Source organism: Pseudophryne corroboree, chromosome 12 (genome assembly GCF_028390025.1).
Source record: "Pseudophryne corroboree isolate aPseCor3 chromosome 12, aPseCor3.hap2, whole genome shotgun sequence".
Taxonomy (NCBI): Eukaryota; Metazoa; Chordata; class Amphibia; order Anura; family Myobatrachidae; genus Pseudophryne; species Pseudophryne corroboree.
In genome coordinates this window covers 132,374,143-132,387,393 of record NC_086455.1, presented here as the reverse complement: position 1 = coordinate 132,387,393, position 13,251 = coordinate 132,374,143, and the positions used below count along the sequence as shown (strand labels likewise).

General features: G+C 46.4%; 1 protein-coding gene across 5 annotated transcripts in view; it reads right to left on the bottom strand.

Annotated features, from left to right (window-relative positions):
• RASGRP1 (RAS guanyl releasing protein 1) overlaps positions 1-13,251 on the bottom strand; it is a 152,388-nt gene that overhangs the window by 118,868 nt on the left and 20,269 nt on the right. Inside the window, exon 1 of one of the 5 annotated variants that reach the window (XM_063948038.1) lies at positions 5,197-5,708. The exons of 2 other annotated variants lie outside the window; for them this stretch is intronic. In XM_063948038.1, the coding sequence (XP_063804108.1) occupies positions 5,197-5,288 (92 nt within the window). In that variant the 5' untranslated portion in view covers positions 5,289-5,708. Of the gene's footprint in view, positions 1-5,118; positions 5,709-13,251 lie in introns of those variants that run through there. 2 more of the 5 variants (XM_063948037.1, XM_063948039.1) reach the window with 2 other exon arrangements.

Sequence of the window (13,251 nt, the reverse complement as noted above, 5' to 3'; positions counted from 1 at the left end):
CACTATCCCGATGGTCGGCATGCCGACCAACAGGGACTATTTCCACTCGTGGGTGTCCACGACACCCATAGAGTGGGAATAGAACCCGTGGCGACCGTAGATCGCCACCGAGCCCGCAGCGTGGCGAGCGCAGCGAGCCCGCAAGGGGCTTGCTGCACTCGCCTCTCCCCGCCGGGATCCCGGCGTCGGTATACTGCTGGGATCCTGGCGTCGGTCAGCCATACTACACCCACCGGACCATAGGACTGTGTATAAAATCCATGAGGTCCGGATAAGATCCAGATAATTGAACCAACAACTATAGGGCCGTACACACGGGGGAGATGTGTGCTGAGCGATCTAGCTCAGCACACTTGACTTTCAAAAAAATGTTTAAAAGAAAATATAGAAAGCAATTATTAAAAAAAAAATACTGTATTTAAATTTGAGGTACACAAAGCAACAAAAAAGTTGATTTGGGGGAAATTAATTATTGGACTAATTAAGCTAACTGGAAACTTCCAATTGTCTAATTCATCATTAGGATGGTGTCCAAGGGATTCCAGAGTTAACTCTGCCTGGTTGAATGTGAGTTTCTAATAGGATTGCAAAATGTGAACTTGCAGAGAAAACAGCAAATCACAACTCACATTCTGCAAGTGCCACCTAATAAGATTGACCCCTTAATGCGAGTGTAGCTTTAAACTTAGACATAAAACACACACAGAACCTGCTGCTTACAGAAGCAGCTGCTTCGTAAATATAAAGTAGTTCATGGTTTAAATCTTTGGTTTCTACCAAGTTGTTTTCACTGGCAATTAAAAAACTTTTGCTGTTTATGCTTGTGTTTTGTTTTCTAAATACAAGGAAAAAAATACTTATATACAGCATCTGTTCTATAATTTAGACATAAAATGACTGTAAAAGACCATATAAAATAAGCAATTAACGCAAGTATAAAACACATGAAAATAAACAAAAACAATAGTTTGATAGACACAGGCTTATAATAGACCAAAAGCAAAACTAAAAAGGTACATTTTGCAATCAGTATTGACAGAGAGTAAAAACCTCCCAACATGCCAAAAAAAAGCTTATGCACCGCAACCTTGATAAAAGTTGCAAACATGTTTTATATTGCCCTCATAAACAAGGCAATACAAAATCATATATGAAAAGAACACGAACCCCTTAAGAGCATTTATGCGAGATAATATTACATGCACAGTTCTTGTAAGCACAGATGAATCACACAGAAATGTTGCTTTTGGAAACAAGCCCTAGATGGCACTAATCAACACTCAATGTATTGTATAACACAACCTCACTTTCCTGCTTTCATATACAACTTGATCTTCACAACACAAAACTCAATACACTGCTGTGTACATAAGAGCACATACTGTACATCAAGCATGTCCAAACTGCGGCCCTCCAGCTGTTGTGAAACTACATATCCCAGCATGCCCTGACACAGTTTTGCTGTCAGAGAATGCTAAAGCTGTGTCAGGGCATGCTGGGATGCGTAGTTTCACAACAGCTGGAGGGCCGCAGCTTGGACATGCCTGCTGTACATGAAGAGGCCGACACACCATCATGAAAGTTCTAGTGCTCACAGACAAATCAGAGACTCAGACCTCAATATAAATAATGAGCATGGACTGGACTTGGTTATATTTCCCAGTGCATTTGGGCATCTCATCATTTATTAGCTATGTAACTCCCCATGACATATTCACCTCCACCCTGCCCCCTTATAGAGTGCAAGCTCTCTCCCCACCAGAATCCTCTTCCCTCATCCTTTCCTCACTTCCTCCCCCATGTGGCCCTGCAGCTGTCTGCTACACCCATCAGCTAGGGTACAGGTCTCAGCCAGCACTGACTCTATTGTTATTATGACGGTATGTGCATAATTATATAGCTTGTGTGTGTCCTAATGTTATGCACTCCGTATCCTTCTTTGTTTGCATTAGCTCTCTATATGGCTCTGCTGATACTTTGTGGGTCTATGTAAATAAAGGGTAATAATAATTAAATGTTAATCAATTCAAATATAAATATTTGGTTCTACACAGACCCTGACCATTATCCTAAATAAATAATTATATTGCAAGCACCGTTCCCCAAAACAATATAGTCTTCATCTTGAGCACTGCAAATTATATTATCAAGGTCTCCATCTAGAGCGACTTTCCCCAGAGTAATTTCATTTAATGCATGTTATGCCCTATCTAATACTCATATTACTCTCACAACATACTCTGATATTATTAACATTTTATAGTCTATCATATTCCATGTTATGCATTGGTATCTGGCATATCCTAATTTAGTCACCTCTACCGACCCACAGCTCCCCCTAACCATCTGACCCACTTACTTCATTGCATAGATATGTCCAGCTCAGGTCTCAGCCCCAATTCTGCCTCATATCTCCCCAAATCCATCAACGTCATCGTTTCAGGCAACTAAACCCTGATTTATGCACCCCAGATGGTATAACAAATAGATATGTCACTTTATATTTCAACAAAACCACAGTGATTTATGTAAAAGCCTGCTAATAGGAGCTTATAGAGGACCGCACTGGTGCCCACCTAGTCACAGCTTCACTTGGTCATCTACGGATATTGAAATACATTATTACTTTAACGTTGTTAGTAAAACTCTACAGTTACAGGAACATCACTCAGTGTAGTACAGAGATTTCATATGTATTTGCTATTGTGAAAATGTATTCCCATTAACATGTAAGAGAACAATCAGAGCAAAAACATTTCTTTCCATGTAACTACTGCCGCACAGCCATACACACTAAGAAGGGGCTGCAGTGCAACTCTACCTGTGTTACATAGTTCAGCGTGTGCACATATGTTGGCTGGTGCGGTGTGTGCAGCTATGTTGGCTGGTGCGGTGTGTGAACCTTTGTTACTTGGTGCAATGTGTGATCCTATGTTGCCTGATGGTGTGCGTCATCCTATGTTGCTTGTATCATGTGTGTGGTAATATGTTGCCTGGTACAGTCAGTGTGTGGACCTATGTTACCTGGTGCAGTGTGGTCCTGTGTTACCTGGTGCAGTGTGTGATCCTGTGCCACCTGGCGCAGTGTTATGGTAATATGTTTCGTGGTGCAGTGTGTGGTCCTGTGCTACATGGTGCAGTGTGTGGTAATATGTTACCTGGTGCAGAGTGTGGTCCTACGCTACCTGGTGCAGTGTGTGGTAATGTGTTACCTGGAGCAGTATGTGGTCCTGCGCTACCTGGAGCAGTGTGTGGTCCTGCGCTACCTGGAGCAGTGTGTGGTCCTGCGCTACCTGGAGCAGTGTGTGGTCCTGCGCTACCTGGAGCAGTGTGTGGTCCTGCGCTACCTGGAGCAGTGTGTGGTCCTGCGCTACCTGGAGCAGTGTGTGGTCCTGCGCTACCTGGAGCAGTGTGTGGTCCGGTGCTACTTGGTGCAGTGTGTGGTCTCGTGTTACATGGTGCAGTGTGTGATCCTGTGCTACCTGGTGCACTGTGTGGTCCTGTGCTACATGATGCAGTGTGTGGCCCTGCGCTACCTGGTGCAGTGTGTGATAATAATATGTTACAGTGGGGTGCAGCGTGTAGACCTACGTTACCTGGTGCACCGTGTGGTCCTGTGTTACCTGGTGCAGTGTGTGGTCCTGTGCTACATAGTGCAGTTTATGGTCCTGCGTTACCTGGTACAGTGTGTGAACCTGCGGTATCTGGTGCAGTGTGTGGATCTGTGGTACATGGTGCAGTGTGTGGATCTGTGGTACATGGTGCAGTGTGTGGACCAGTGCTACTTGGTGCCGTGCGTGGTCCTGTGCTACATGGTGCCGTGCGTGGTCCTGTTCTACCTGGTGCCGTGCGTGGTCCTGTTCTACCTGGTGCAGTGCGTGGTCCTGTTCTACCTGGTGTGGTCCTGTGTTACGTGGTGCAGTGTGTGGTCCCGTTCTACCTGGTGCAGTGTGTGGTCCTGTGCTACCTGGTGCAGTGTGTGGTCCTGTGCTACGTGATGCAGTGTGTGGTCCTGTGTTGCATAGGGTTCCGGTATGAATGGTCGACCATGTTATGGTCGACAGTCATTAGGTCGACCACTATTGGTCGACATTGACATGGTCGTCATTGACACATGGTCGACACATGAAAGGTCGACACATGAAAAGGTCGACATTAGTTTTTGTGTCGTTTTTTGCGTAAAGTGACTGGGAACCCCAATTAGTGCACCGCGTCCCCTCGCATGGCTCGCTTCGCTCGCCATGCTTCGGGCATGGTGCCTTCGCTCCGCTACCGCTTCGCTCGGCACAGATTACCGTTCTAATCGTAGTCCACGTGGATCGTAAAGTATGGAAAAGTTCCCCAAAAGAAAAAAAAAAAGTTAAAAAACTCATGTCGACCTTTTCATGTGTCGACCTTTCATGTGTCGACAATTTTCATGTGTCGACCATGTGTCCATGTCGACCATGTCAATGTCGACCAATAGTGGTCGACCTAATGACTGTCGACCATGACATGGTCGACCATGTGAACGGATACTGTTGCATAGTGCAGTGTATGATACTGTGTTACCTGGTGCAGTGTGTAGTCCTGCATTACCTGGTGCAGTGTGTAGTCCTGTGTTGCTTGGTGCAGTGTGTGGTCCTGTGTTACCTGGTGCAGTGTGTAGTCCTGCATTACCTGGTGCAGTGTGTGGTCCTGTGTTACCTGGTGCAGTGTGTGGTCCTGCATTACCTGGTGCAGTGTGTAGTCCTGTGTTGCCTGGTGCAGTGTGTGGTCCTGTGTTACCTGGTGCAGTGTGTGGTCCTGTGTTACCTGGTGCAGTGTGTAGTCCTGCATTACCTGGTGCAGTGTGTGGTCCTGTGTTACCTGGTGCAGTGTGTGGTCCTGTGTTGCCTGGTGCAGTGTGTGGTCCTGTGTTGCCTGGTGCAGTGTGTGGTCCTGTGTTACCTGGTGCAGTGTGTGGTCCTGTGTTACCTGGTGCAGTGTGTGGTCCTGTGTTACCTGGTGCAGTGTGTGGTCCTGTGTTACCTGGTGCAGTGTGTGGTCCTGTGTTACCTGGTGCAGTGTGTGGTCCTGTGTTACCTGGTGCAGTGTGTGGTCCTGTGTTACCTGGTGCAGTGTGTAGTCCTGCGTTACCTGGTGCAGTGTGTGGTCCTGTGTTGCCTGGTGCAGTGCCAGTGTGTGGACATGTGTTACAAGACACTGTACACTTACTGGATCCCTTTCTTCTTGCCAACGGTCCCCATGATGAAGATGCTGCCGCTGTCAGAGTGATCTGCTGTCCCAGTACTCTGCCTGTATCCCATCCTGGAACGGAGAGCAGCCTGGAGCCGTTCACTGGTCTCCACCCAAACACACCTCCCAGTGGCCGGCTGTCCACGTACCTGTGCCTCCCGTCACACACATGGTGGAAGTGTCGGTGCAGCAGGTGACACGCTGCAGGCGCTGCCCGCACTCCGCTGCCTTATTACAGCCCTAGAGGAGAATTCATCATTCGTAATGCGGAGAACATTGGAACATTGCACTTCATTTCTTCCTGCTACTTCTGACAAGTTCCCAGCAGCAGCACCAGCAGCAGCGTCCCCCTTCTCTCTCACACACACACTCCTCCCACATACACACAATGCATCTATACTAAACCCATTCACACACACACGCCGTGTCAGGCTCCTGACTTTATGCTGCTCAGCCTCATACACATCCGGTTTCTTCTCTTGGATTCCTCTGACCACCACTCCGCACTGATGTCTCCCTCCCCGACTGAGCAGTTACAGGAGATCCCTTTGGACCCCAGTTACCCTGTTCTGTTTTCCTTTAACTCTGTGGTTATTGAGGTTTTGAAACGATGTGCGTGAAACCTACATTCATTGTATTACTTGTATTGCTGTGCAGTCTTTGTTGCGGCATAACTGTTAGTTTACTTTTAATCTGAAAGTTTACCGTGTAGTGCTGAGCGTTATACTCCCGGGGGTAAATTTACTAAGATGGGAGTTCTATTTAAAATGGGATGTTGCCCATAGCAACCAATCAGATTCTACTTCTCATTTATCTAGCACCTTCTAAAATACCTGGACTCTGGTTGCTATGGGCAACATCCCATCTCAAATAGAACTCCCATCTTAGTAAATTTACCCTCTGTGCGGTATCCGGTCTCTAGGTCAACAAGACTTAGGTCGACAGTGTCTAGGTTGACCACAATTGGTCGTCAGTAACTAGGTCGACAGGATCATACCCTCCAACTGTACCTTTTTGGCAGGTACAGTACCTTTTTTTTTTTTTTTTTAAGGTCTGTACCGACTTGGCTCTCCAAATTTCCATTGAAAGTATAGGAAAAGGTATGTGGCCACGCCCCTTTACCTGTGGTCACGCCCTCATTTCTAATTTGTACCGATTTTTATGTATAAAATGTTGGAGGGTATGCAGGGTCTCTAGGTCGGCAGGTCAAAAGGTCGACATGAATTTAAAAAAAAAATGAACTTTTTCATATTTTACGATCCACGTGGACTACGATTGGGAATGGTAATCTGTGCCCAGCGCAGTGGTAGCATAGTGAGGCACCTTGCCCGAAGCATGGCGAGCCATGCAAGGGAACACGGTGCAATTATTGGGGTTCCCGGTCACTGTACGGCGAAAACGACACCAAAAAATAAAATAAAAATCTTTTGACCTGTCGACCTAGAATCCCTGTTGACCTAGTTACTGTCAACCAATAGTGGTCGAACTAGACACTGTCGACCTTCAATACCACACACCTCCTGGGCTTACGCCGCTTTTCACATAGTTGTTGGGCTCCATTAATAAATGGGGGGGTGGCAGTAGTTCTCTAGTCTCTCCAAGCATGTGTGATAGTTGTGGGCTGGCACACGCAGAGACCGGTCACATGAGGTGTCGATGTCACACTCAGTATTAAGTCTGTTCATGCTACCCACAGCGATTGTGTCCTGATTGTTAGTGCTCAGAGACACAGAACAGATTTGGTTGCAGGGACAAAATTCATTTCTGGGAGGTAACGGGGAGGGTGGCAAAGCAGATGCGGGCATACCACTGTAAGCAACTGCGTCTGAATAAGCACATCGGCTCTCACAAGAGATCAGATGGAGAAACTGCAGCTGCCGTATGGGTGGTGCAAGTTTTGATAGTCACCGATGGTGGTGTCTAAAGATGCATCAAGATGGAAATGCACTGATCATGACGATTTTGCCATTCGGTTACAGGACTGCACTGGTTTTGTTGGAAGCTTTTCGCTGTTTGCCGATATCGCTCTAGCTGTGTTCACCACAAAGAAGAAACTCTGGGCCTGAATCAGAAATGGGATACAATGCCGATGTAGAAATGGGATACAATGCCGATGTAGAAATGGGATACAATGCCACAGTTGAGCAGTTATTTGCAACTGTGCATGCACAAAAAATCCAGAAAGTACCAATGTGCATGCGTTTCCCTTACTGTGCGACTCTGCTGAGTACAGAATTGCTGGCTTTAGGAACAGCAAGCTAAAGTCATGGGCATTCCTGGGTAATGACTGGGAGGTGGCCTGCAGTGAACGCAATATAAAGAGGCCATTTCATGGGTGTGTGTAATGCACAAATGCAGCAGCATTGTCAGATGGAGGCCTTATATAGCTGGAGTTGAAGAGGAGACACAGTGCCTTTTATAGAACGATAAGAGCGATTGTGCTCCAATGGTGGAGTATTTACCACAGCCGGCAGTATTAAACCATCCATGGCCATTGAAAGTGGGTGTCTCAGGGCTTACACATTCCATTGCATGCAAGTACACAAGGGGAAGGTTGAAACCAGCCTTTCCGATGGCCATCCCTAGACTGCAGCAACAATGCCAGTCAGTGGATGTCACACTAACAGTGACACCCCCAGTTTGAAATGTCTACAACCCCCATTCTAATTTACACTCAGGAAATGTTGGGAGGTAGCCGGCATAGTGGATAGATAAGCCCCTCACTGCTGGACCCAAAGTTGCCACACTATTTGTGACAGTTATAGTGGGTCATTCCGACCTGTTCGCACGCATTGGTTCTTCGCTGCGGTGCGAACGGGTTGGGACTGCGGCTGCGCGATGCCTGCAATGCGCACCACGTCGTTGCCCGGCGATGCCGCCAGTGCAGAAATTGATCGCAGTGGTGGTCGCATGAAGACTGACAGGCGGGGGCGTTCCGGGGGGCGTCAACTGACCATTTTCCAGGCGTGGTGAGGTGGATCCAGGCGTTTGGAGGGCGGATGACTGACATCAATCCCGGGACCTTCGTCGCTGGATCCGTCGCACAGGGTAAGTAACTCTTACCCTGGTCTTGTTTTGCAGGAAACTTTTTATGCATAGCAGGGCTGCACAAGCGATCGCAGCCCTGCTATGCTAAAATACACTCCCCCGTAGGCGGCAGCAAGTTGATCGCACAAGCAGCACAAAGTTGCTACATGCGATCAACTCAGAATGAGGGCCATAGTCCCCTCTCTGGGTACAAATTGGGGCAGATTCACGGGTCTATTCATGAAGCAGTGAAAAGTGTGGAGAAGTGAGCCAGTGGAGAAGTTGCCCACCAACAACCCCAACTAGGCTGACCAAATTATCCCTTTAACCTGGGACATTCATGAATTACACAGGTTCTGTGGCTGCTTAAAACCAGGTGAAAGGCAGGCTTATAGTCAGCCAGCCACAGAACCTGTGTAATTCATGACTGTCCCAGGTTAAAGGGATAATATGGTCAGCCCACAATCGAGCATCAGTGTGAAAGTGGTGTCAGTGTGAGCAGGAAGTTCTAGCAGTCTAAATCAGAGTTAGGCGCACATTTTACCTGGGTGCTGAGTCTGTAGCTGAGCAAAATCATGGTTCCCTAAAAGGTGTACAAATGGTTTTTGTTTGCACGAAGGGCATATGCTGCGCAAACATACTGGGTTGTTTTATTTTTACACTGCATTTGAGACTTCAGTTTGTTCATGCACCCTATACAACTCTAAATTAGGTTGTGCTTTTTATAGTCCCCCTACAGCACTGAGGGCCTAATTCAGAGTTGATTGCAGCAGCAAATTTGTTAGCAGCTGGGCACTGCAGTGGGGGGCAGATATAACATTTGCAGGGAGTGTTAAGTGCCCTACACATTTAAATATCCGCCGCCGAGCTGCCCGACGGCGGATACTTCACTCCCCCCGTCACACAGCTCCGTAGAAGTGCAGGCAAATATGGACGAGATCGTCCATATTGGCCTGCATGCACAGCCGACGGGGCACCAGTGATGAACGAGCGCGGGGCCGGACATCGTTCATCGCTGGAGCCTCCACACTCAAAGATATGAACGGTATCTTGTTCATTAATGAACAAGATCGTTCATATCTTTGAGTGATATCGCCCAGTGTGTCGGGCCTATTGGATTTGGGTGGGTTATTTTGTTTCTGTGCAGGGTAAATACGGTCTGCTTTATTTTTACACTGCAATTTAGATTTCAGTTTGAACACACCCCACCCAAATCTAACTCTCTCTGCACATGTTATATCTGCCCCCCTGCAGTGCACATGGGGGGGTCATTCCGAGTTGATCGATCGCTAGCAACTTTTTGCAGCGCTGCGATCAGGTTAAAACTCGGCAAAACTGCGCATGTGTTTGCACCGCAATGCGCAGGCGCGTCGTACATGTACAAAGAGGATCGGTGGTGGGCAATGGATTTAACGAACAATCCATTGGCACAGACGATCGCAAGGTGATTGACAGAAAGAGGGCGTTTATGGGTGTCAACTGACCGTTTTCTGGGAGTGTTTGGAAAATCGCAGGCGTGTACAAGCATTTGCAGGGCGGGTGTCTGACGTCAATTCCGGGACCAAAAAGTCTGAAGAGATCGCAGCGGCTGAGTCCAGAGCTACTCAGAAACTGCAACAAACTTTTTTGTGCCGTCGGCTGCAAAAGCGTTCGCACACTTGCAAAGCGAAAAAAATACACTCCCCCATAGGCGGCGACTATCTGATCGCAGCACAGCAAAAAGTTGCTAGCGAGCGATCAACTCAGAATGACCCCCAACTGCTAACAAATTTGCTGCTGTGATCAACTCTGAATTATCCCCTGAGTTATAACTCAAGAGAGGGATCTGAAAGCCAGTGAGGTGCAGAGAGAGAATTGTAAGTGTAAGCACAGCTAATTGCAGTGCAGGAACAGAAGCCACATGTAATCCAGGTGCTGTCAGCCTGACCTACTAATGAATCATTAATGCAGAAGCTGGACGTGTGAGAACCATGTGGGACAGAATGGAAATGATCTAAAAGAGTGGTAACTCAGCAATTACAAAGTGTTAGCTTTGGGGTTTCCAGGTAAAGTGAAATCCATAAAAGAACTTTGTAAATAGATTCTGCGTAGAGAGAAAAGATTAAAAGGACTAATTTAATTACCGTAGACTTGTGTAGCAAAAATGAGGATCTCCAGAGATAGGTGAAAGCGAAGGCACACCACCACCACCCAGAGATGTACAGTCAGCAGCGGTGCAAGTAGGCAGGTACGCTCAGGTACGGAGTACCCATAAGAATTTGGCAGCGGGTACTCAGTACCACCTGCCACACACTTTGACATTACCAGAATTATAATGTGCCACAAAGCAACAAGACCATTGTGCTTGGTAGCATGACGGCTCCTCCCACTTTGTCAGGGTTACTGGGAGTGGGACAGTGGCTGTATTTTCCTGTTATAATGGAGGCATTACTATATATTGTTATTAAATTGTGGGCATTACTATATATTTCTGTTATACTGGAGGTATCACTATTTATTTCTATTATACTGGAGGCATTACTATATATGTTTAGCCTTGCCTCCAGAGTAAAAAAGAAGGGGGGCTGTCGTGTGGCCACGCCGCTAGTATCATGTAGCCACTCCCACTAGCAGCATGTGGTCACGCCCCCTCACAACACATGACCACGCCCATTTTCTGCACTCAGTACCACTAAGAAAATATTTCTACTTGCACCACTGACAGTCAGCTACAGAAACCAAAGGTTTATGTCACCAGTGACTTTGAAGAAGGTCAGTAATATGTACATGTATGTATAAAGCCTGGAGTAGTGATAAAGAAGTGATAAGTGGAAGGTGATAACGCACCAACCACCTTCCACTTATGACATTTTTATCACTAGTAGTATTTTATAACTTCTCCTGTCCACCACCGAAAGTGCCTACAATGGACACGTAATCAGCAGAACTGGACAGTGGAGCAATGCAAGAAGGTGGCCTGGTCTGATTAATCACGTTTTCTTTTACATCATGTAGACGGCCGTGTGCGTGTGCATTATTTACCTGGGAAAGAGATGGCACCAGGATACACTATGGGAAGAAGGCAAGCCTGCAGAGGCAGTGTGATGCTCTGGCCAATGTCCTGCTGGGAAACTGGGGTCCTGCCATTCATGTGGATTTGATTTTGACACATTCCACCCTATGTAAACATTGTTGCCGACCAAGTACACCCCTTCTTGGTGATAGTATTCAGTGATAGCAGTGGTTTCAGCAGGAAAACGCACCCTGCCACACTGCAAAATTTGTTCAGGAACGGTTTGAGGAACATGTCAAACAATTTAAGGTGTTTTTCAGATCACATCTGTGGTATGTGCTGGAAAACCTAGTCCGAGCCGTGGAGGCACCTATTGAAAATGATAGGACGTAAAAGATCTACTGCTAACGTCTTGGTGCCAAATACACAGGACACCTTTTTGATGTCTTGTAGAGTCTATGCCTCGAGGGGTCAGGGCTGTTTTGGTGGCACGAGGGAGACCTACACAATATTGGGCAGGTGGTTTTAATGTGATGGCTTATCCAGGGCCGTCTTAACAGCAGTGTTTGCCCCTGGACACAGCAGTGCACTGGGCCCCCTACCCATCCTCGTGGTAGTGGTGGGGGTGCTATCAGTGGGAGCTTTGATGTCCTGCGGGCGATAGGGGTGCTGTATCTTCTGCCCAGCATGTAGGACCTGGAGCAGTAATTTCTGCGAATTACTCCATCACTGCACAGATGGGGCGGGAGGGAGAACACTAAACTATAGAAGGGAGCATTGGACTGAATGAAGGGGTCCTAGTACATGACTTTCAGGGTGGTAGGGGGCGCTTAAAACGTAGGGGAGGGATGGACAGTGGAGTGGGCTTAATATTCAACATTTTCTTGCTTGACCGCCGATATCTTCAGTTCCTGGAAATAGATTTCTTAGCTTTGAATAGGATCAAAAAAAACTAGAGAGTCCTACCCATCAGGAGGTGCTGAGGACCTGGGGATCAGAGTTCAGGAGCCAGAGCAATCCGTCAACGAAAATATAAAACTGCATATTAGGCATTTGGTACTGGAGCAGGACCAGATGCTTGAAGGCTGATATCTTTGGTTCTGGACATAGTAGAGACAAGCTGCCAGTGTTCTCCAAAAGAGGAGAGTCCCAGCTTTTGGAGTATACCCTCAGAAAAACTCTAAGTCAGACAGAATCCAAGATATTTGTCTGGGAAGAGCAATTAACAGGCTTGGATGGGGACCACTGCTATGAAGTCGGATATCTCTGGTTCCCCAGGGCCGATTGTCAAAAATCTGTTATCCCTGGAAAGAGGGGACCCTCAGCTATCAGCCGAGGGCCCTTATACTCCTGGGGCCCTTGGGCAAGTGCCCATTGAGCCCATACAAAAAGATGGTCCTGCGCTAATCTGTGTATTGTCAGTTATTTACACTGAAAGGACAAGAACTTATTTATTTTTAGATAAACTTTCTTGTGAGGTTATTTGAGATACATCTGAGTTTATTTATTTATTTATTTATTTATTTATTTGGTGGGTGGGAGAGAAAGTTCACAAACTAATATCACTGTAACCCAATTTTTTTGTTGGTGCTTTTTGGGCTCCATAATAATATGGAGCCAAAAATGTTTTAGGAGTAAAATCAGTTTTACAATTTGACATAATATAGAAGATTTACTATTTTATTTTAGAATTTGTATTGTTTTCATTTCATTCTCCACCATCATTTAAAAGACTCATAAATGTTGTCAAAGTCAAAAATATTACATAGAGAGAACATACAGACTCCACACATATGAGTCGCTATGCTTGCAAATACGCGCAGCGAGCACAGCAATATATGGTAACATACGCATTTACACAGACATGCCACAGAGTTAGATTCGACACATATTTCATACAGCACATAATTATAACATATCAAGCGCCAGACATCATACGGTTTTAAAATGTATTTAATGGAGTAACGTCATGTATGTGTATTATTGGAGCAGAGCAAGATAGACATGTCATGTTT